At 42.3% G+C, this 25,180-nt stretch overlaps 1 protein-coding gene and 1 long non-coding RNA gene across 2 annotated transcripts in view; one reads left to right on the forward strand and one right to left on the reverse strand.

Moving 5' to 3' along the window:
- The window catches only part of tyro3 (TYRO3 protein tyrosine kinase), a 38,491-nt gene that overhangs the window by 8,852 nt on the left and 4,459 nt on the right, over window positions 1–25,180 (forward strand). Inside the window, exons 5-18 of the mRNA XM_051380812.1 lie at window positions 3,246–3,332; window positions 3,529–3,644; window positions 4,225–4,405; window positions 6,632–6,774; window positions 6,848–6,986; window positions 7,070–7,193; window positions 7,395–7,489; window positions 8,832–8,927; window positions 12,736–12,816; window positions 13,585–13,677; window positions 15,148–15,269; window positions 16,594–16,703; window positions 17,543–17,702; window positions 19,253–19,389. Of these exons, the coding sequence (XP_051236772.1) occupies window positions 3,246–3,332; window positions 3,529–3,644; window positions 4,225–4,405; window positions 6,632–6,774; window positions 6,848–6,986; window positions 7,070–7,193; window positions 7,395–7,489; window positions 8,832–8,927; window positions 12,736–12,816; window positions 13,585–13,677; window positions 15,148–15,269; window positions 16,594–16,703; window positions 17,543–17,702; window positions 19,253–19,389 (1,684 nt within the window). The remainder of the gene's footprint in view (window positions 1–3,245; window positions 3,333–3,528; window positions 3,645–4,224; window positions 4,406–6,631; window positions 6,775–6,847; window positions 6,987–7,069; window positions 7,194–7,394; window positions 7,490–8,831; window positions 8,928–12,735; window positions 12,817–13,584; window positions 13,678–15,147; window positions 15,270–16,593; window positions 16,704–17,542; window positions 17,703–19,252; window positions 19,390–25,180) is intronic.
- On the reverse strand, window positions 10,545–23,900 carry LOC127352505 (uncharacterized). Its single transcript, XR_007881122.1, has 2 exons — window positions 23,646–23,900; window positions 10,545–10,729 (listed from the first exon to the last, which is right to left on the reverse strand). It is a non-coding gene; the product is annotated as an uncharacterized LOC127352505 (long non-coding RNA).

Consider the following 25,180-nt stretch of genomic DNA (forward strand, 5'->3'; position numbering starts at 1 on the left):
GAGCACCGTATGTAAAGCCAAGGATACAGCATCATCCACAGCTCTGTTTGATCTGTATGCAAATTGTAGTGTGTCAGTGGAAACAGGTATGCGGTTGCTGATGTATGCTTTCACAAGCTGTTCAAAACACTTCATTATCACAGAAGTCTAGGCTACAGGTCTAAAATCATTCATACAAGTGGCAGTCGTTTTCTTAGGCACAGGAATTATGATTGATTTTTTTAAAACAATTTGGAACCACGCAAAGAGAGAGTGACAGGTTAAAAATGTCAGTGAAAACAGAGGCAAGTTGGCTACAACATGTCCTTAAGACTCGTGGAGTAGCAGCCTTGCCTATTTTCACAGATTTAAACACTTTACATGTGTCAGTGACTGAGACCTGATGTGCTTGCCTGCTGAACGCATCCCCAGTTGGAGATGGTCCCAGCGCCAATGTCTCAGCAGCGCATTCAAAACAAGCATAAAAAATGTTCAAGTCGTCTGGGAAGGAAGCAGAGGTTGTTGTGACGCCACTAGGTTTGGCCTTGTAGCTAGTAACAGCTTGTAGGCCTTGCCAAACGCACCTAGAGTCCCTTTCAGAGCAATGTCGCTCTATCTTGTCCCGGTGTTGTTTTTTAGCAGACTTGATTGCATTCCTAAGCTCATATCTCGCGCTCTTGTAACAAGCGTTGTCCTCAGATTTAAAAGCCACTGTCCTCTCATGCAATTTTGCGCATACATCACTGTTTACCCACGTGTTTTTGTTAGGGTAAACACGAAAAGTACGCGTGGGAATACAACTGTCCACACAGAATTTAACATAATCAGTAACTGCGTCAGTGTACTCATGTAAGGTAGCGGAATCACTAAAAACTGACCAGTCAGTAGATTCGAAACAGCCTTGCAACACGAGCTCACCTTCAGAAGTCCAACGCTGTGCTGTCCTCACACTTGGTTTCTCCCTCTTTATCTCCTGCTTGTACACAGGGAGAAGCAGTACGGAGGAATGATCTGATTTCCCAAAGTGAGGCCGGGGGACAGATTTATAAGCTCCCTTGATGGTTGAATAGCAGTGGTCGAAAGTTTTGTTGCCTCTGGTGACACAGCTGACGTGTTGGTAGTATTTTGGCAGCACTGTTTTTAGATTGCAGTGATTAAAGTCACCGGCTATGATGGAGAGGGCTTGCGAGTGCAGCCTCTCACATCTGTTGACAGCGTCGCAGAGCTGCCTTGGCGTTGGCTTGGGGAGGGATGTATACTGCAGTGAGTAGGGTTGATGGGAATTCTCGTGGTGAGTAAAACGGCCGACATTTGATGGTAAGATGTTCGAGGACCAGCGAACATGAATGGGAGATCACTTCTGCGTCAGTGCACCACGAGTTGTTCACCAGAAAGCACACACCCCCGCCTTTCGACTTGCCAGTTGTGTCCTTGGTCCGTTCCGAGCAAAATACGGAAAAGCCGTCCAAGTGTATGGTACTGTCCGGATAGTCCGATGTTAGCCATGTCTCCGTAAAACAGAACACACAGCAATTCCCCAGGTCTCGCTGAACACTGACCCGGCAGCGGAGCTCATCCATCTTGTTGCTAATAGATTGCATGTTTGCCAGCAGCATGCTTGGTATTGGAGGCCGCATAGGTCAGTTCCGTAGCCTCACCAGCAGTCCCCCGCGTCTTCCTCTCTTTCGCCCATATCGCCTTCGGTACCCAGCGTGCCAGGACTCTTTTTTTTTTCTTTTGTGGTTTTGATAATATCCACAGGTATCATAGATGTTGTAGGCAATTTTGGAGCATTTTGTCTGATGTCCTGTAAAGTCTGGCGATCATAAGTGATAAAGGAGGACGTAGCCTGTATTATCAAACTAGTAAGTAAGGTTAAAACTAACACTAAGCGCGGCGTGACAGAGGCTCCTAGTGTATCGCCATACATTGGCGCCATGTTGGTTCTGATTGATGATTGATATTGATTTTATAGACTGATATTGATTTTATAGACTGATATTGATTTTATATACTGATATTGATTGTATAGATTGAGTTCAGTTCAGTTCAGGTTTATTGTCATATGCATTTTAGTACAGAGTACCACAGCAATGAAATACAATGTGCCTTAGCACTCTCTCAGCACCAGTCAATCAATAAATAAATAACAATTATAAATAGCATTTAAAACATCCAAGAACAGACTGATATTGATTCACTGATATTGATTTTATTGACTACTATTGATTGACTGATATTGATTTTATTGACTGATATTGAGTCACTGATATTGATATTATAGACTTATATTGATATTATAGACTGATACTGATTTTATAGACTGATATTGAGTCACTGATATTGATATTATAGACTTATATTGATATTATAGACTGATACTGATTTTATAGACTGATATTGATATTATAGACTGATATTGATATTATAAACTAATAATATTGATTGATATTCAATTCAATTCAATTCAATTTTATTTGTATAGCGCCAATTCATAACAGAAGTTATCTCAGGACACTTTTCAAATAGAGCAGGTCTAGACCGAACTCTTTAACATTATTTACAGAGACCCAACAGTACCACCATGAGCTCCATGAGCATGATATGACTCCTCAGAATGCTGCTTTCTTAAACAAATAACTCTATTAACGAAGATTTCAGTCAAATATTCTTTAACATGTCAGAGGTGGACCAGGACCGTCCAATCAGCAGCTCAGCATCTTACTTATAGACAATCAATACTTCTGCTGTGTGTGTGTGTGTGTGTGTGTGTGTATAATTCAATACAGTCTATATCATTAAATATATTAGATTTAATAACTATATTAGATATGATAAATACAATTAAATATAATTAGATACAGTCTATATCATTAAGTGTATTAAATATAATTAAATACAATTTAATGTAATTAAATATAGTTTATATCATTAAATACAGTCTATATCATTAAATATATTAGATATAATTAAATAGTCTATATCATTAAATACAGCATATGTATATAATTAAATACAGTTTATTTAATTAAATTTAGTCTCTATAATTAAATATAATAATATAATACAATATAGTATTTACTACCTGCAGTATCATGACAGCAGCTGTTAACCAAATATTCTGTCTCTCTCAGTTCAGTTCAAATCAAAGAACTTTATTGGCATGCACAAAAACAATAACAATTGTTTCATATTTCCATCATACATTAAAAAACAACCCATCTGTCTCTCTGTCTGTCTCTGTCTCTACCTGTCTGTCTGTGTAGGCGTGAACAGCAGTGTGAAGTTTTACTGTGAAGCGAAGAACACCAGAGGAATCTCAGTGTCTAGAACTGGAACAGTTCACATTAAAGGTGAGTTCACCTGCAGGAGCGTCACTGTGTGACTGTCAACATTATTCTGAAAGGGAAGTTCACCTGTAGAGACATTATTCTGATTGGTTGTAATGCTAATGTTAGCATAGTGTTGGTTGTAATGCTAATGTTAGCATGCCGTTAGAAGTGTTGCAGAGCTGTGATTGGCTGATACCTCTCTGGGGGCGGGGTTTAGTGTTGCCAGCGGCTCCAGTCGGCCTGCAGGTCCTGAAGATGGTGGACAACAACGTCACGTTGTCATGGAAACCAGGATTCACTGGACACTCTGAGCTGTCTACTTGCATCCTCCAGGTAACACACACACACACACACACACACACACACACACACACACACACACACACTAAAGGAGAAATATGACACAAACAAACAAACAGTCAATTTCAGTAAAGAAAAACAGTATTTAATTTTAATATTTCTCCTCCTCCTGCTCCTTCTCCTCCTGCTCCTCCTCCTCCTCCTCCTCTTTCTCCTCCTCTTCCTACTGCTGCTACTCCTTCTCCTCGTCCTTCTCCTCCTCCTCCTGCTCCCCCTCCTCCTCTTCCTCCTCCTGCTCCTTCTCCTGCTCCTTCTTCTCCTCCTACTCCTCCTGCTTCTCCTCCTGCTCATCCTCATCTTTCTGCTACTCCTTCTTCTCCTCCTACTCCTCCTGCTTCTCCTCCTGCTCCTCCTCATCTTTCTGCTACTCCTTCTCCTCCTCCTTCTCCTCCTCCTGCTACTCCTTCTCCTCCTTATCCCCCTCCTCTTGCTACTCCTTCTCCTCCGCCTCCTGCTACTCCTTCTCCTCCTTATCCCCCTCCTCTTGCTACTCCTTCTCCTTCTCCTCCTCCTCTTGCTACTCCTTCTCCTCCTCCTTCTCCTTCTCCTCCAGCTGTCGAGGCGTTCAGTTCGTAGGTGGGACCTCCCTCAGCAGGAGGTGGAGGTTCCTCCTCACCTGCAGGTCCTACCTGGTCTGAGGAGTCACTGTAATTACAGTGTCAGAGTCTCCTGCAGTAACGAGGTCGGAGCGTCACCGTTCTCCTCCTGGTTGCACTTCCAGACACCTGAGTCAGGTGAGACAGGCTGTAGACAGTTATTGATCATTAAAGGTTATTGATCATTGATGGTTATTGATCATTGATAGTTATTGATCATTGAAGTTATTGATCATTGAAGTTATTGATCATTGAAGTTATTGATCATGGATAGTTATTGATCATGGATAGTTATTGCTCATTATGGTTATTGATCATTGAGGTTATTGATCATTGAAGTTATTGATCATTGATGGTTAGTGATCATTGATCATTGAAGTAATTGATCATTGATGGTTATTGATCATTGATGGTTATTGATCATTGAAGTTATTGATAATTGAGGTTATTGATCTTTGAAGTTAGTGATCATTGATCATTGATGGTTATTGATCATTGATGGTTATTGACGATAGATGTTATAGATGATAGATGTTATTGATCATTGATGGTTATTGACTATAGATGATAGATGTTAATGATCCTAGATGGTTACGATAGATGTTATTGATCATTGATGGTTATTGATGATAGATGAGTTTTTATGAGCTGAAAAATAAATAAAATTAAAATAAATTAATACAAAATATCTATATCTAAATTGTTTTGCAGAATCTTCTCCTGATTAATCATATTGATCAGATATTGATATTTGGGACTTGTAAGTAGAGCAGCAGTTTTTAATGTTATAAAGAGTTCGGTCTAGACCTGCTCTATTTGAAAAGTGTCCTGAGATAACTTCTGTTATGAATTGGCGCTATACAAATAAAATTGAATTGAATTGAAAAAAACTAATTTTTATTGGGTTAGGGTACATAGTTTTATTGGTTGTTTTAATGAGCAGAGATCCTGCTGTCTGCTGGTTTCCTGTTTTCACTGAACTACTAGTGAGTGTGTGTGTGTGTGTGTGTGTGTGTGTGTGTGTGTGTGTGTGGTCCAGCTGGATGTGATCCAGTAGATTCCAGTCCTCCCCGTACAATCGGCTTTTGTCTGTGGCCTCAATCCATATGAAAGGACTGTGCTGCAGCCTTCAGGCTCTGCAGAGCCACCTGCAGGCAGAGGCTGACCTCAGAGCAGTTTACATCAGGGACTTTGGCTGCGTTTCATTAGTAGTTCCACTTCCCCTCGTTCACTTACCCTCAGCCCTTGGTATGACGTAACAGCATACGTCGCACGGAGGCCACTTGAGCGCGGAGGGAAAGTGGGCGGGGGAGGAGCAGGGGATTAAAATGAAACGCACTTGCCCTTACTCATTGGCAGCCGTCGGCATGATAGCGGCAATGACGTAAACTGCAATGCATTGTGGGTGATATCCACCTCGGAGTGACCATCGTTGTTCACTCGCTCCCTCAGCCCTCCGAGGGTCCATCTCACCAAGTTCACTTCAGTTTTCCAGACAATTGGAACGACACTTATGATGGCGGCGGGGATTCCCCCGAGGGCATGTTGAACGACTAATGAAACACAGCGCGAGACTGAGGGCAGGAGACCTGGAAAAGATTATATTGATATTATTGATCCAGCTGACAGCCAATGAGAATGCAGGTCAGAGCCATTAAAGAGGATGTGTTCTGCTCATTAATTCTATGTTCTCAGTCAGACACTAACCATCCTTATTGATCTGATATTGGTCCTTAATTACAGTACAGAAACACAACTTTATAACTTTATCCACTGATTACTGTACAGAACCCACTGACAGCAGCCATGATAGGCAGACAATCAGAGTTATTCACTTTCAGTGCTCATCTTGTTCTGGCTGATTGATGTGTATATATATATATACGACAGAGACTGTAGTACCTCCCTTACACACACTGTTACAGGGCCGGCTGTGGCTCAGAGGTAGAGCGGGTCATCCACTAATCGGAAGTTTGTTGGTCCTCCTTGCTCCATGCTGAAGTGCCCTTGAGCAAGATACTGAACCCCAATTTGCTCCCGATGCTGCGTCATTGGTGTGTGAACGTTAATTTTCAATCAAATTTTATTTGTCTAGCACCAATTCATAAACGTTATCTCAGGACACTTTTCAAAAAGAGCAGATCTAGACCGAACTCCTTATAACATTTACAGAGACCCAACAGTACCACCATGAGCAAGACCTTGGAGACAGCGGTTAATGAATGAGTTAGTTTCTGTTCAATGGGCTTTGCCATCGCTGTGTGAATGTGTGTGAGTGTGGCTGTAGTGTAAAGTGCTTTGAGGGATATATAAGTACAGTCCATTACCATTTACCATGTAGTGTAACAGTATAACTATCCTCAGTGCCCTCAGTGGCCCCCAGGAACCTGACGTTTGAGCTGTCAGAGCAGCAGCTGTCGCTGAACTGGGCCCGGCTGCAGGATGAGGACCTTCAGGGGAAGCTGTTGGCCTACAAGGTGCAGTGGACTCTGGGAGGAGAACCACAGGTAAGAACCTTTCTGAGTGTGTCTGGCCAACTTGGTGCCATTTCCTGTTTCTAACCCTATTCCTCTCCTGCAGGAGCCTCTGCTGTTCAAGGAGAACTTGGCCCAGCTTTCAGGAGGAGGACGCTTCTTTAATGCCTCCTTCCAGGTCTCAGCCTGCACCTCTGTTGGCTGTGGACCCTGGAGCTCCCCGGTGCTGGTACTGCCCGCCTCAGGTAGACCTCAGAGACAGTTTATTACACCGCTGTATATGAACACATCAATAATTATTGATCCAATGATCTGATTGGTCCCTCAGTGCAGGTCCATGTCCAGCGGAGCCATGTGTGGGTCGGCCTGCTGCTCAGTCTTCTGGTGGCCACTGTGGTCGGACTGCTGCTCACCGTCCTTGCCCGCCGCCGCGGGAAGGAGACGCAGTTTGGGTACAAAAACCTCTGAAGAACTATTTATTTATTTAGAACTGCTCCATCTTTCTCTCATTCATCGTCCAACAGGCTCCTTAAACTGACATATTGATGATCTATTATTGATCATTAATGGATGATTGTAGGAGGAAGAGTGGTTTTATAGATGTTAATGAGTTTCTGAGTTTACTGTCTGTCTGTCTGTCTGTTTGTCTTCAGTCTGGCCTTTAAGCCTGCAGGTCCTGAGAGTTCGGTCTCGTTCACAGCAGCTCGATCCTTTAACAGAAACTGTGCTGAGCTGCAGGAGTCCACATGTGAGTAACTATAACTACTATTATTACACTATTACGGATTGTCTGAGTCAGCACTGTGATTGGCTGCCCAGGATGACCTTCCTGCCCCCCCCCCGCCCCCCACCAGTACATTGTTATGTATTAGCTGCTTCATAATAAAAGCATTTCAATAACTGAATTACTGTGACACTGAAACAACAACAATAATAATAATAATAATAATAATAATAATAACAGTTGGTGTTTTTATCTGGAGGACCACTTTTATCCAGTGAAGGTCAATCAGCAAGAAAACGGTGGACGTCCTTCAACAGTCTGTTGACAGGAAACACTGCTACCCGTATTGATGGACTCACTCAGTCAGCCTGTATTTACCTGCTGCCTGTCGGCCAATCAGATGTAGTGAATGTTCCTCGGGAGCACAAGTTCTAAATGAGACACCTGGTGGTCAACAGGTGGTACTGCAGTTAGACCGCAGTGAAGTAAAAACTCTGTCTCTCAGTCCTGGGGAGGATGCAGATAACTCAGCTCATACGAGAGGACTGATCTGGTGTCACTGAACCTTGCTGTGCTTAACTCACAGAGATCATTTTTATACTAAAGCTGAACCTCAGTTTGTTTCTGTAGCTGCTGCTCATCTGCTGGCTACATTAGCTGCTGCTAACTTAACACACTGGGACTCTGTGGTCCTCCATCGGTCTGTGGAGCTCTGAACCTCCAGTTGGGCTTTATGGTCGTCTCCATGTTGGTGTTTAGCAGCCAGCGGAGGTCACGAGTTGCTCTGCTCTCATTGGCTGCTCTTGGTTTGGAAACAATGGCGGCTCTCCTGCTCACACAGGATCTGGTATTCCAGATAAACAGTAAAATGTGTTTGTGAACAGATTTGAGGAGAGAAATAGTCAACAACAGAATCTGGATCCATATCTGGTCAGCACTGTTTGACAGTTTGATCTGAGTTTGGTTGAGCTGGACGGACTCACTGAGAATGAGCTGTCAATCACAAGGTAGCCCCGCCCTAAAGCATACCCTGCTTTATGGTCTGTTTTACTCTAAATGGGACCATCAGTTACTAAATGAACATCATGCTGTATGGAAGAAGACTGAAACTAGAGACTGAGACCAGAAACTCATCAGGAAACTGTTTACTGAGCTCATTAATCAACTTCTCCATAAGACTCAATAACATCAGAGTTGAGCTGCCCCCTGCTGGCTGTTGGAGAGAATGCAGCTTTAACACTGTCAGTGAGCACAATCTACCACATGGCTGTCAGCACTCCAGTTGCATTGTGGGCAATGTAGGTGGCAGGTTATGAGGAAGAAGAAGAATGTGTGGAATAAAAAGATGATGTGTGTCTCCCTCCAGTGGACAGTCTCAGTATAAACAACGACCTGAAGAACAAACTGCAGGACGTTCTGATCCCAGAGAGGCTGCTGACACTGGGACACATGCTGGGGAAAGGTAACACACACACACACACACACACACACACACACACACACACACACACACACACACACGCTGTTAGCAAAGCATTAGCTGTGCTCAGTTGCTGCATGTGTGTGGAAGCAGAAAACTGAACTCTATTGAACCTGTGTGTGTGTGTGTGTGTGTGTGTGTGTGTGTGTGTGTGTGTGTGTGTGTGTAGTTCAGTGTGTGTACACAAACACAGTGAATGTCAGTATTTAAAGGTCACTGTGTTGAACAGGTTTCTGTCTGAATGTCAAACATGGACGCAGTGATCCAGTTATAATGTTCAGTCAACAAAATAGTTACTGAGCTATGAGAAAGAAATACAGAAAACCATCACAAAACTAAAACCAGACACGTTCACATGACTGAAACTGAATCTGATCTAACTGATTGTTGCAGCTATGTACACAGTGTGTGTATATATATATATATATATATACACATCCACCGATCAGCATTAACACTGTGAGCACTGGACTCCCTGACTGGTCCCAGACCAACAGACTGCTCTGCACTGTGTGTTCTGATCCCTTTCTATCAGAACCAGCATTAACTGTTTCAGCAGTTTGAGCTACAGTAGCTCGTCTGTTGGATCGGACCACACGGGCCAGCCTTCACTCCCCACCTGCATCAATGAGCATCGGCCCCCCATGACCCTGTTTCTGGTTCTGTTCCTTCCTTGGACCACTTTGACAGGTACTGACCCCTGCAGACTGGGAACCCCCCACAAGAGCTGCAGGTTTGGAGATGTTCTGACCCAGTCGTCCATCACAAAGTGATTCTTGTCAAAGTGGATCAGATCATCACGCTGCACATTTTTCCTGCTTCTAACACATTAACTCTGTTCACTGTCTACCTGATCCCCCCGCACTGACAGGAGCCCTGATAACCAGATAATCAGTGTTAATGGCAGAGCTCACTGTGTTAGGGCTGATCAATGGATATACACACATGGACAAAATTGTTGGTACCCTTCCGTTAAAGAAAGGAAAAACCCACAATGGTCACTGAAATAACTTGAATAACTTTAAACATTTACTGAAAATTACCTAATGAAAATCATACATTGCTTTTGAATTGTGGTTCAACAGAATCATTTAAAAAAACAAACTGATGAAACTGGCCTGGACAAAAATGATGGTACCCTGAACTTAATATTTTGTTGCACAACCTTTTGAGGCAATCACTGCAATCAAGCGATTACTGTAACTCTCAATGAGACTTCTGCACCTAGCAACAGGTATTTTGGCCCACTCCTTGTGAGCAAACTGCTCCAGCTGTCTTAGGTTTGAAGGGTGCCTCCTCCAGACTGCACGTTTCAGCTCCTTTCACAGATGTTCAATAGGATTTAGATCAGGACTCATAGAAGGCCACTTCAGAATAGTCCAATGTTTTGCTCTTAGCCATTCTTGGGTGTTTATAACTGTGTGTTTTGGGTCATTATTCTGTTGGAGGACCCATGACATGCGACTCAGACCGAGCTTTCTGACACTGGGCAGCACATTTCGCTCCAGAATGCTTTGATAGTCTTGAGATTTCATTGTACCCTGCACAGGTTCAAGCAGCCCCAGAACATAACCGAGCCTCCTCCATGTTTCAATTCAATTCAATTCAATTCAATTTTATTTGTATAGCGCCAATTCATAACAGAAGTTATCTCAGGACACTTTTCAAATAGAGCAGGTCTAGACCGAACTCTTTAACATTAATTACAGAGACCCAACAGTACCACCATGAGCAAGCACTTGGCGACAAGGGCAAGGAAAAACTGCCTGTTAAAAGGCAGAAACCTAGGACAGATCCTCTGGCTCTAGGTGGGTGGTCGTCTGTCTCGACCAGTTGGGGTGAGAGAGAGAGAGAGAGAGAGAGAGAGAGAGAGAGAGCGAGAGACAGACAGACAGACAGACAGACAGACAGACAGGTGCACAGCAACAACAGTATTGGCAATGGCAGTCAAGCAGGACCATGGCAGGAGGCTCCACCACGATCCATGAGAACCTGCGAGACGAGAAAGCACACAGTAGGTACAGTATTTTTTTTGTATGCTTCATTTCACCGTCTGTGAACATAGAGCTGATGTGACTTCCAAAAAGCTCCAGTTTTGTCTCTGTCTCCCAAAACGCATTTTAGCAAATTCCAGTCTTGCTTTTTTATGATTTGCTTTCAACAGTGGTGTCCTCCTCGGTCGTCTTCCATTCAGTCCACTTTGGCTCAAACAGCGATGGATAGTGCGATCTGACACTGATGAACCTTGACCTTGGAGTTCACCTCTAATCTCTTTGAAGTTGTTCTGGGCTCTTCGGTTACTGTTCGTACTATCCATCTCTTCAATTTGTCATCAATTTTCCTCTTGTGGCCACATCCAGGGAGGTTGGACCCTAAACTTCTAAATAATATGTGCAACTGTAGTCACATTAGCTGCTTGGAGATGGTAAATGGTAAATGGACCTGTACTTGTATAGTGCCTTTCTAGTCTTCCGACCACTCAAAGCGCTTTTACACTACGTGCCACATTCACCCTTTCACACACACATTCACTCAGTGATGGCAAAGTCCATCGAACAGAAACTAACATTCATACACACTCACACACCGATGCACGGCATTGGGAGCAATTCGGGGTTCAGTATCTTGCTCAAGAATACTTCGACATGTGGCACCAGGAGCCGGGGATCGAACCCACAACCTTCCGATTGAGGAACGACCTGCTCTGCCTCTGAGCCACAGCCGCCCTTATGTCTTATAGCCTTTGCCCTTTAACATGCTTTTCTTTCTTATCTCCTGAGACAAGTCTCTCCTTAGCTTTCTGTGGTCCATGTTCAGTGTGGTACACACCATGATAGCAATCAGCACAGTCACTACATTTCACCTTTTAAATAGGCAGACTGACTGATTACAAGTTTGAAGACACTTGTGATGCTTATTACAGGACACACCTTAGTTTAATATGTCCCTATGGTCAAATTATTTTCAATCTTTTCTAGGGGTACCATCATTTTTGTCCAGGCCAGTTTCATTAGTTTGTTTTTTAAAATGATTCTGTTGAACCACAAATTAAAACCAATGTCTGATTTTCATTAGTTAATTTTCAGTACATTTTAATTTATTATTAAATAAATAAATAAATAAATATATATATATATATATTATCCCGTCTCGCAGGTTCTTATCGATCCTGGTGGAGCCTCCTGCCATGGTCCTGCTAGATTTCCATTGCCAATACTGTTGTTGCTGTGCACCTGTCTGTCTGTCTCTCGCTCTCTCTCTCTCTCTCTCTCACCCCAACTGGTCGAGACAGACGACCACCCACCTAGAGCCGGAGGATCTGTCCTAGGTTTCTGCCTTTTAACAGGCAGTTTTTCCTTGCCCTTGTCGCCAAGTGCTTGCTCATGGTGGTACTGTTGGGTCTCTGTAATTAATGTTTTAAAGAGTTCGGTCTAGACCTGCTCTATTTGAAAAGTGTCCTGAGATAACTTCTGTTATGAATTGGCGCTATACAAATAAAATTGAATTTAATTGAATTGAATTTAATTTAATTACTTTTGTCAGTTTCAAGTTATTTCAGTGACCATTGTGGGTTTTTCTTTCTTTAACTGAAGGGTACCAACAATTTTGTCCATGTGTGTATGTATACAGTTTGTATATGGAGCTGAGTCAACAGTGACACTGTAAAAGAGAACAGTGAATAAACACCCAGGATGACACACAAGTCCAGATAAATAAATGAATGATAATAATCAATAATTGAACAATAACTGAGCTAATAAATGTTAAATGTGTTTGTGTACGTGTGAAGGTGAGTTTGGCTCGGTGCGTGAGGCGTTCCTGAAGACAGAGGACTCGTCTGTCCAGAAGGTGGCAGTCAAAGTGCTGAAATGTAAGTTTCTTCTTCCTTGGTTTAAGTTGAAGACATATAGCATTAATTTTACCCAGAAACCATCACTGTATATCTGAATATGACAGAAATACCACAGAAACCCACACTGCTGTCACGACAATTAAAGATTCCAAATGCAGATTGCGAATCCTGTTCAGTCTCTGTAATAATCGGTGTGTGTGAATCAGTTTGTGTGAGCAGAGAGTGAACAGGTTGTAGTGTAGCTTTGTTCCTCTGCTGCCTGTGGACTGATTTCTGTCTCTATGTAGGATGAGGGTCAAAGGTTGTGACCTTTATGCTCCCGAGTGCCTTCTCTCTCCGCTTCCCTACAGTGCCAACAGTGTGCAACACTAGCTAACGTTAGCTTATAAATGGAGTTCGCTAACGTCTACAAACGACCGACACCCACCACAACACAGAGTCCAACACAAAGTCCAAAGTCAAAGCTAACATTACTGCTAAGCTAGTTGAACATATTGTCTGATTGTGCTTTTAGCTGGATAACGTTAGCTTGCTAACCCAATGAGTGTATATATAATGGACAACGCCAACGCAGAAGTGTCTTAAACCTGTCTGTTCTGAGCCACTAAAGCTCCAAAAGATTTTTATTAAATAGACCTGTATTATTAATTATATGATTTATTTGAACAAACTGACTCAGTGTCTCTCTACAAATAAATAACTGTTTACATTTGCTGATGTACCAGAGGTAAACCCTAACCGTGTGTGTGTGTGTGTGTGTGTGGTGTGGTGACCTGTGACCTCCAGCTGACATCACGTCATCAGGTGACATTGAGCAGTGTTTGAAGGAGGCAGCCTACATGAAGGACTTTCACCACCCCAACGTCATCCAGCTCATCGGTAACACACACACACATACATACACACACATAACCAGGGTTCCACATAACTGTGGATGTTCTGTTGTTCTGTAGATGTTCTGTTGTTCTGTAGATGTTCTGTTGTTCTGTAGATGTTCTGTTGTTGAGAGAGACGACCACCCACCTAGAGCCGAAGGATCTGTCCTAGGTTTCTGCCTTTTAACAGGCAGTTTTTCCTTGCCCTTGTCTCCAAGGTCTTGCTCATGGTGGTACTGTTGGGTCTCTGTAATTAATGTTATAAGGAGTTCGGTCTAGACCTGCTCTATTTGAAAAGTGTCCTGAGATAACTTCTGTTATGAATTGGCGCTATACAAATAAAATTGAATTGAATTGAATTGTTCTGTGGATGTTCTGTTGTTCTGTGGATGTTCTGTTGTTCTGTAGATGTTCTGTTATTCTGTGGATGTTCGTTGTTCTGTTGTTCTGTAGATGTTCTGTTCTGTGGATGTTCTGTTGTTCTGTAGATGTTCTGTGGATGTTCTGTGTTTCTGTGGATGTTCTGATGTTCTGTGAATGTTCTGTTGTTCTGTAGATGTTCTGTGGATGTTCTGTTCTGTAGATGTTCCGTGGATGTTCTGTTGTTCTGTAGATGTTCTATTGTTCTGTGGATGTTCTGTTGTTCTGTGAATGTTCTGTGAATGTTCTGTAGATGTTCTGTGGATGTTCTGTTCTGTAGATATTCAGTGAATGTTCTGTTGTTCTGTAGATGTTCTGTTGTTCTGTAGATGTTCTGTTGTTCTGTAGTTAATGTTTGATTTTATGATGTGGACACGAGTAAGGTTTTCTTCTACTGAGTCTTCCACATTTTGTTTGCACAAGCAGCTGCGGGTTCATTCACATGGAGGTTCTAATTTGTCACAGAGTTGTCTTCCAGATCTCATCTTGACCTCCACAGTTCACATAAAATACATACATACATACATACATACATACATACATACATACATACATACATACATACATACACATGTATGTATGTGTATGTATAAGATAGCAGCATATGACCACAATAACAATAAACAAAGCTAAAGTCAAACAGAGCGTTTTTAAAAAGGTTAAACTCTCAGGTTGATCTCATTGATGGAGGTTTTGATGAGATGGTCGGGGTGATCAGGAGCTGGAACAACAACCCTATATAACTGGGCCAGGCCATGCAAGGCGTTGAACGGGATAAGTTAGACTTTAAAATGGATTCTGTGTTTTACTGGAGGTCAGTCAGACAGTGTAACAGCCTGTAGCTGCTGCAGAGGAAAGACCACATTATGTAGCTCTCAAACAGATTGTTGGAGGCAGTGGTAATGTTGCACCGATAAAGGGACTGACCGAGGAAGAGTTGGTGATGAAGGTGGTGAGGTTACTGAGTTTAAGTTTAAAGCTGCCTGTGGTCAATAACAATTAAAAGAGACAGATCGTTGTTAATGTGGTTAAAAATATTTCTTCTGTCCAATAGGAGTGAGTCTTCACCGCCGTCATGGTCAGAGGCTGCCCATCCCGATGGTGGTTCTTCCTTTCATGAAACACGGAGATCTGCACACGTTCCTGCTGCTGTCCAGACTGGGAGAACATCCGTTTGTAAGAAGAACATACTGCTGTTACTATAGGAACATACCGCTGTTACTTTAGGAATGTATTTTATACAAACTATACAAACGTACCAAACTATACAAACGTACTATACAAACGTACCGCTGTTACTTTAGGAACATACCGCTGTTACTTTAGGAACGTACGTGATAAAAACTTCTACTTTTTATTAATTAATTTATGGGTTAGGGTTAGGGTTTGAGCTAATTTATTAATTAGCTCAGGTAACAGTTTATTGAGTTTATGAAGTCATCAGATATAAATATGGCCGACAGCTATTAAATAACTCTCTGTATCTCCCCCTGGTGGCTGACTGCAGTATAGACTCTCTCTCTCTCTCTCTCTCTCTCTCTCTCTCTCTCTCTCTCCTCTCTCTCCCCCTGGTGGCTGACTGCAGTATAGACTCTCTCTCTCTATCTCCCCCTAATGGCTGACTGCAGTATAGACTCTCTCTCTCTATCTCCCCCTGGTGGCTGACTGCAGTATAGACTCTCTCTCTCTATCTCCCCCTAATGGCTGACTGCAGTATAGACTCTCTCTCTCTCTCTCTATCTCCCCCTGGTGGCTGACTGCAGTATAGACTCTCTCTCTCTATCTCCCCCTAATGGCTGACTGCAGTATAGACTCTCTCTCTCTATCTCCCCCTGGTGGCTGACTGCAGTATAGACTCTCTCTCTCTCTCTCTCTCTCTCTCTCTCTCTCTCTCTCCCTGGTGGCTGACTGCAGTATAGACTCTCTCTCTCTCTCTCTCTCCCCCTGGTGGCTGACTGCAGTATAGACTCTCCTCTCTCTCTCTCTCTCTCTCTCTCTCTCTCTCTCTCCTCTGGTGGCTGACTGCAGTATAGACTCTCTCTCTCTCTCTCTCTCCCCCCTGGTGGCTGACTGCAGTATAGACTCTCTCTCTCTCTCTCCCCTAATGGCTGACTGCAGTATAGACTCTCTCTCTCTATCTCCCCCTAATGGCTGACTGCAGTATAGACTCTCTCTCTCTATCTCCCCCTAATGGCTGACTGCAGTATAGACTCTCTCTCTCTCTCTCTCTCTCTCTCCCCCCTGGTGGCTGACTGCAGTATAGACTCTCTCTATCGCCCCCTGGTGGCTGACTGCAGTGTAGCTCATAAAGATGGTTTCTGTCATTTTTTGGTCGTTCTTATCACGCTGATGTTTGCTAATTTTTATCATCAGTTTGGTTTTATTTAGTTTTTTGAGTTCATTCTTCTTCCAAAAAGTACTAAACTGATTTAGTAAATGATGGTCATGTGACATAGGTACATCATCAGATACTATTCCTGCTGTGTGTGTCCCCCTTCAGGACCTGTCTCTGCAGACTCTGCTCCAGTTCATGTTGGACATCTCTCGGGGGATGGAGTATCTGAGCAGCCGAAGCATCATCCACAGAGACCTTGCTGCTCGGAACTGCATGTCAGTCCACCAATCAGCTCTAAGCTATGCCCCCTTACCTACATACTGCTTTAAAGTCCACTAATACCTAAACCTGTAAAAGTGTCCAGTGGTAAACTGCTGCGTCACATTTTACACGTCAAACAATTAAGAAAATATAGTTTTGATTTTTTTTTACTTCCCTAAAGAGTAAGACACTTGAATGAATGGAGTTTGGTTTGACAGTGTGGAGCAGAGGGGATTTGAACCTTAATTCCCATAAACTGAGATGACCTACCTTCTAATAATGAACGTTGTAAACAGCAGAAAGTAACAGGAAGTGGAGATAAACCCTCCTGTTTTCTTCTTCTGTGGTCTCGTAATAAAAGGTAGATTAATGAACACAAACATTAGTTTACAGTAACGTCACATTGAACAGACTGCAGAAATATCAGTTTCAGTAAGGTATCTGTGTCTGTGATGACACTCATCAATAACTATTAATTATTTACATTAGGACGCTGATCGTTGGTAATTGTTTGCCTTTCCGGTCGTAGGATTTCTGATCCTAATAGCTAAATATTAATACAGTATTCTTATTTTATGCTTTTAAATTGGCATAGACTAAAGAATTTATATTTCCCACCAATCAAATGAGAGGGTCTGTTTTCACCTAAAAGGGGGCGAGGCTTAATGCCAGGCCAAAGTACCTGGATGGACTGATCTTTACCTCCATGTTTTCTCCAGTGTGCTTTCTGACACTTCAAGGTTTAACTTTAATTGATATTAAAGTAGAAACAGAGACTGTCATGTGTTTATGGAGAGATTTAACCTAATATATTGTCATTAATGAACTTTGTGTGTGTGTGTGTGTGTTGCAGGCTGGATGAGAATATGACAGTGTGTGTTGCAGACTTTGGACTCTCGAAGAAGATCTACAGTGGAGATTATTACCGTCAGGGTTCAGTCTCTAAACTGCCTGTGAAGTGGATCGCTCTGGAGAGTCTGGCTGACAACGTTTATACCACACAGAGCGACGTGGTACTGACACACACACACACACACACACACACACACACACACACAGACACACAATGTACGGTATAAGGTCAAGTCAAGATAAACCAGACGTAAAAATTAAATCACGTTTAAAATAAGAACTGCTACAGTGTTAAAGCAGAACTCACCAGTGTGTAGTTCCTGCCACTAGGGGGCCTCTGACATCAAACAATAAGAGAATATGAAATTGGTTAGATGAGGAGGTGAAGCAGTGTGGGATCATGGGAGTTGTTGTCTTCACCACCATTGGCGTCATTGCAGTCAGCTTCTCCTAGTTAGGATTCCTTCAGTGTTCATGGTTCAGGAGGTTTCTACCGGGAGCCCAATGATCCACAGAGGTCTCCTCCTCTCCAAAACAAACAGACCCGCTGATTAAAATCACTGAATAAAGCAGTTCCACCTTATTAAAAGCTCAGCTTGTTTCTCTGATGAGGCACCTTTAAAATTAAGTTACACTTTTTAACCTTAGGTCCCAAAACGGTCCCTAATAAAAATTTAATACATACATTTTTTTTTAACTTTTACCGCATCAAATCTTTTCAACAACTTCAGACCTAACCATAGATATAACATTTTTTTTATTTTTTAAATATATTTTGTGTGTGGGCACAAGACACACTGCCTCTGCTTTGTGGAGGACACTGGCTGTGGCTCCTCCTCCTCCTCCTCCTCTTCCTCCTCCGAGCTGCAGGGTCAGCCATTTAACATTTACCCTTTACCATTCCAACTATTCTCACTCCTAAATTGCACCTGCATAAACAGGCTATATCACGCATCCAATAGAAGAGAGGAGGCTCTCTCTCGATCAAGAAAAAACATAAACAGCTCATTTGGCCTTTGATTCGAATCTCTCACTCACTCACTCACACACACACACACACACACACACACACACACACACACACACACAGACACACACACACACACACATACACACGCGCCCTCTTTTATATCACCCATCCCAACATACCAAGAACATTTTTATGGTGTTCAGCTCTTTTATTGCATTTTGCAAGGTAAGAGAACCAGCCAACAACCTCTGATGCCCCTGGTGGTTTGGGGGGGTCATCACACCTAAAACCTGTTTTCCCTGTATTTTGAAGGTACCGGCTCAGATTTATTAGGTATTCATGGTAAAAGCATTATAATTTGTCAGGATTACAGTATATCAAAAATATGTGGTTATAATGGAAGTCAATGGGGCCAAATTGGGCCCGAGGGTAAAGGGTGTAGGTATATATGCAAATCTTGCTGAATTTTAAAAATAATAAGAAAAATCAAATCCTGGCCAAGTTTCATACAATTAGCCTTTAAACTGATATAAGCAGAATGTACATGTTTGGTCCCCAAAAGTTCTTCGAGGGTTAAGATCCTGACAGTGGATGGTAAACATGTGGCTTCAGACTGGATAAACAGACAATGATTATTGATTATTGATTTAATCAGCTCCATATAGAACATAGCTCTAGAGTTAATACACTGTTTAATGATTATAGATTATTGATTTAATGACTATATTCTGTGTGTATCAGTGGGCGTTTGGCGTGACGATGTGGGAGATTATGACTCGTGGTCAAACTCCATACCCCGGCGTGGAGAACTCTGAGATCTACGAGTATCTGATTAAAGGAGAACGACTGAAGAAACCTCCAGACTGCAGAGACGACATGTGAGTCACACACACACACACACACATTTTATATTATATTATATCATATTATATTATATATATATATATATTACATTATATAATATTATATTATATACACTGAACAACATTATAAACGCAACACTTTTGTTTTTGCCCCCATTTATCATGAGCTGAACTCAAAGATCTAGGACTTTCTCTATGTACACAAAAGGCCTATTTCTATCAAATATTGTTCACAAATCTGTGTAAGTGAGCACTTCTCCTTTGCCGAGATAATCCATCCACCTCACAGGTGTGGCATATCAAGATGCTGATCAGACAGCATGGGTATTGCACAGGTGTGCCTTTGGCAGGCCACAATAAAAGGCCACTCGAAAATGTGCAGTTCCCTCACACAGCACAATGCCACAGATGTCGCAAGTTTTGAGGGAGCGTGCAATTGGCATGCTGACTGCAGGAATGTCCACCAGAGCTGTTGCCCGTGAATTGAATGTTCATTTCTCTACCATAAGCCGTCTCCAGAGGTGTTTCAGAGAATTTGGTAGTACATCCAACCGGCCTCACAACCGCAGACCACTTGTAACCACAGCAGCCCAGGACCTCCACATCCAGCATCTTCACCTCCAAGATCGTCTGAGACCAGCCACCCGGACAGCTGCTGCAACAATCGGTTTGCATAACCAAAGAATTTCTGCACAAACTGTCAGGAACCGTCTCAGGGAAGCTCATCTGCATGCTCATCGTCCTCATCAGTGTCTCGAACCTGACTGCAGTAACCGACTTGAGTGGGCAAATGCTCACATTCGATGGCGTCTGACATTTTGGAGAGGTGTTCTCTTCACGGATGAATCCTGGTTTTCACTGTACAGTGCAGATGGCAGACAGCATGTATGGCGTTGTGTGGGTGAGCGGTTTGCTGATGTCAAACGTGGATCGAGTGGTCCATGGTGGCGGTGGGGTTATGGTATGGGCAGGCGTGTGTTATGGACAACGAACACAGGTGCATTTTATTGACGGCATTTTGAATGCACAGAGATACTGTGACGATATCCTGAGGCCCATCGTTGTGCCATTCATCCACGACCATAATAATAATATAATAATACATTAAATTATTAGAGGCGCCTCTCTGGGCACTCGAGGACACCGTACAACACAAAAAAAACAAAAAAAACAAACAAAAAAACAGCAAGAAATAAGAAACAGATAAGAAAAGACAATGTAGATGGTTAAGTGGGGTAGGCAGTTCTGAATAGGTGAGTTTTTAATCTTGATTTGAAGAGTGTGAGAGAGTCCAGGTTCCTCCGGTCCGGTGGGAGTGAGTTCCAGAGTTGGGGGGCAGAGCGACTGAAAGCCCTGCTCCCCATGGTGACCATCACCTCATGTTGCAGCATGATAATGCACGGCCCCATGTTGCAAGGATCTGTACACAATTCCTGGAAGCTGAAAACATCCCAGTTCTTGCATGGCCAGCATTCTCACTGGACATGTCACCCAATGAGCATGTTTGGGATGCTCTGGATCGTCGTATACGACAGCGTGTTCCAGGTCCTGCCAATATCCAGCAACTTCACACAGCCATTGAAGAGGAGTGGACCAATATTGCACAGGCCACAATCAACAACCTGATCAACTCTATGCGAAGGAGATGTGTTGCACTGCGTGAGGTAAATGGTGGTCACACCAGATACGGACTGGTTTCTGGACCCCCCCAGACCCCCCAATACAGTGACATTTTCAAGTGGCCTTTTATTGTGGCCAGCCTAAGGCACACCTGTGCAATACCCATGCTGTCTGATCAGCATCTTGATACAGTTGTGACTAAAATTATTAGCCCACCAGGAATTAGGGAACATTTTCCTAAAATTCTTCCCAATGTTTGCAGCATTGATAAAACTCGATATAATCAAACTTTCAACGGTGCTTTTTAGCAGCTTTTGGTACATTTTGGAATATAAAATAAAATTTTAGGCTTGCTTTATATCAAATATAGAGAAAAATGGGGATGTCAATAATATTTCCCCCCATGTGAATTCTTGCCTTCAAAAACACACCTAATTAACCAATCAGCTTTCAAACCACACCTGTGCAGTCAATTGGCTTCCTAACAACACCTGAACATTCAATCAGCATAAAAGGACTCCAAGGAACCGGGCACTTGCACACATTATTGAGAGGGACTACTTTTACTCACCATGCCAAAGACAAAGGAAATCAGTCTCGAGCTCAGAAAGAAGATAGTGGAGGCTCATGATAAGGGGGAAGGCTATACTGCCATTTCCAAGCGTTTCACAGTGTCTAGAACCGCTGTACGTTGCATCATTGCCAAGTACAAGGAGACAAATTCTGTAAGAAACGAACCTGGGCGTGGTCGTAAGCTCAAGATTTCAAGAACTCTTGAGAGGAAAATTGTCATAGATGTCAGCAAGAATCCCCGGACATCTGCCAAGATGATTGTTGCTGACCTGGCCTCTTCTGGAGTTGATGTTTCAAGGAGCACAGTTGTGAGGGCTCTCCATTGTGGTGGGCTTCAGGGCCATCGTCCAAGAAGAACCCCTTTACTCAAAGAGCAGCACATTTGAAAGGTAAAGATGAGTTTTGGAAGTCTGCTTTGGTCTGATGAGACTAAACTGGAATTGTTTGGGCACATGGATGTTGCTTATGTTTGGCGAAGAAAGGGAGATGCCTTGAACCCTAAGAACACAGTTCCCACAGTTAAACATGGTGGTGGGAGCATCATGCTGTGGGGCTGTTTTGGAGCCTCAGGCACAGGGAGCCTTGTTCGGGTGCATGGCATCATGAAAAAAGAAAATTATGTTGACATTTTGAGGGATAATATGCAGAAATCTGCTCGTAGTCTATCCTTAGGTCATCGCTGGGTCTTCCAACAAGACAACGACCCAAAGCACACATCAAAATTGGTCCAACAGTTCCTGAAGGATACCAAAACCAAGGTCCTGGAGTGGCCCGCACAGAGCCCAGACCTCAATCCTATTGAGAATCTGTGGCGGGTGCTCAAAGTGAATGTCCATGCTCGGAAACCACGTAATTTGGATCAGCTGGAACAATTTGCAATGGAAGAATGGGCCAAAATACCTCAGGAGACCTGTGCCAACCTAGTAAAGAACTACTCTAAGAGGTTGTTGTCAGTTGTGGCTCAGAAAGGTTACACTATTGACTATTAATGTGACAGGGGGCTAATAATTTTGGATTTATCATTTTTTGCCCTTTTTTGTTTCAACTCATTGTATCAATAAAATATCCTAACCAAACTTGTCAGCTTTTGTCTTTGTAGTGTATTTGTTTCCAGAATAACAAACATGTGTTGTTAATGGCCATTTCCATGGAGAAATCAAGAGTTTTGTCTAATTTCATGAGGGGGGCTAATAATTTTGGTCACAACTGTATGCCACACCTGTGAGGTGGATGGATTATCTCGGCAAAGGAGAAGTGCTCACTAACACGGATTTTGACAGATTTGTGAACAATATTTGAGAGAAATAGGCCTTTTGTGTACATAGATAAAGTCTTAGATCTTTGAGTTCAGCTCATGATGAATGGGGGCAAAAACAAAAGTGTTGCGTTTATAATTTTGTTGAGTGTATATTACTTTATATTATATATATTACATTATATTTTATATATTACGTTATATTACATTACATTCAGTGTATATATATCGAGGAATCAAAGAACTTTATCGTTATTAGTGCTTTAAAGAAATAAATGTGAAGGTACGGGTTAGACAGATGGATGTATGTCTGTCTGTCTGTCAAGCTACAAACACAATGACTGTAACTCTGAAATCAGACATTTGTCCCAAAAAATACCAAAAAATACTTGTGATTCCTGATTTTTTTTTTTAAATAAATGTATCTGAAGGTAAACAATGTCACTTTTATAGAATAGTCTTACTTTAATGTAAAATGTAAAATAATAATGTTAAGAACTGTGTCAGATTGTATCGTATTGTAACTCAGTTACCAGGATAAGTATCAGATCGTCCTAGAGGGGACAGCTGTATTATTTACTGATTATAGTCAATACTATAACGATACTGATTATAATACTATAATCAGTATATAATGATTATATTCAATTCAATTTTATTTGTATAGCGCCAATTCATAACAGAAGTTATCTCAGGACACTTTTCAAATAGAACAGGTCTAGACCGAACTCTTTAACATTAATTACAGAGACCCAACAGTACCACCATGAGCAAGCACTTGGCGGCAAGGGCAAGGAAAAACTGCCTGTTAAAAGGCAGAAACCTAGGACAGATCCTCCGGCTCTAGGTGGGTGGTCGTCTGTCTCGACCAGTTGGGGTGAGAGAGAGAGAGAGAGAGAGAGAGAGAGAGAGAGAGAGAGAGAGAGAGAGAGAGAGACGCATAGCAACAACAGTATTGGCAACGGCAATCTGGCAGGACCATGGCAGGAGGCTCCAACAGGATCGACAAGAACCTGCGAGATGAGAAAGCACAAGAACTCCGGGGAAGAAGTGAAGTTAGTAACATGCATAAATGGAACATGAATGAGTGCAGAAAGAGAGAGGAAGGGAGGAGCTCAGTGCATCATGGGAAATCCCCCGATAGTCTAGGCCTATAGCAGCATAACTAAGGGATGGTTCAGGACTCACCTGATCCAGCCCTAACTATAAGCTTTATCAAAGAGGAATGTCTTAAGCCTACTCTTGAATGTGGTGAGGGTGTCTGCCTCCCGAACCACAAATGGAAGCTGGTTCCACAGGAGAGGAGCTTGGTAACTGAAGGCTCTGGCTCCTGTTCCAACTAGGCTGCTTAAAGAAGTTGTTCCCTTAATTGGCACTTCTTTACTGGATATGAATAATCTTTCTTTATTATCAGGATATGTACCACAGTCCTTTAAAGTAGCTGTAATTAAACCCCTTCTTAAAAAGTCTACTCTTGACCCAGGGGTTTTAGCCAACTATAGACCGATTTCTAACCTCCCGTTCCTCTCTAAGATTCTGGAGAAAGTAGTCGCCAAAGAGTTGTGTGACTTTCTACATAACAATAGTTTATTTGAGGATTTTCAGTCAGGATTTAGAGTTCATCATAGCACAGAGACAGCTCTGGTTAAAGTTAATAATGACCTTCTGACTGCTTCTGACAATGGACTTGTCTCTGTACTTGTATTATTAGATCTTAGTGCTGCATTTGACACCATTGACCATGATATTCTTTTACAGAGACTTGAGCATCAAATTGGCATTAAAGGAACTGCCCTAACCTGGTTTAAGTCATACTTATCAGATCGTTCTCAGTTTGTACATGTTAACGATGAATCCTCCATAAATACTAAAGTTAGTCATGGAGTTCCACAAGGTTCTGTACTTGGACCAATACTATTTACTTTATATATGCTCCCTTTAGGCAACATTATTAGGAATCACTCCATTAACTTTCACTGTTATGCAGATGATACGCAGTTATATCTATCAATCAAACCCAATGAAATTAATCAATTATCTAAATTACAAACATGTCTTAAGGACATAAAATCCTGGATGACCTGCAATTTTCTGATGTTAAACTCAGAAAAAACCGAAATTCTTGTTCTTGGCCCCAAAAACCTTAGAGACTCATTGTCTAAAGATATAGTCACTCTAGATGGCATTAACTTGGCCTCTAGCACCACTGTCAGGAATCTTGGAGTTATCTTTGATCAGGATTTGTCATTTAACTCCCACATAAAGCAGACCTCTAGGACTGCCTTCTTTCATTTACGTAATATTAGAAAAATTAGACACATCCTATCACAGACAGATGCAGAAAAACTAATCCATGCA

The sequence above is a fragment of the Dicentrarchus labrax genome, unplaced genomic scaffold (assembly GCF_905237075.1).
Source record: "Dicentrarchus labrax unplaced genomic scaffold, dlabrax2021, whole genome shotgun sequence".
NCBI lineage: Eukaryota > Metazoa > Chordata > Actinopteri > Moronidae > Dicentrarchus > Dicentrarchus labrax.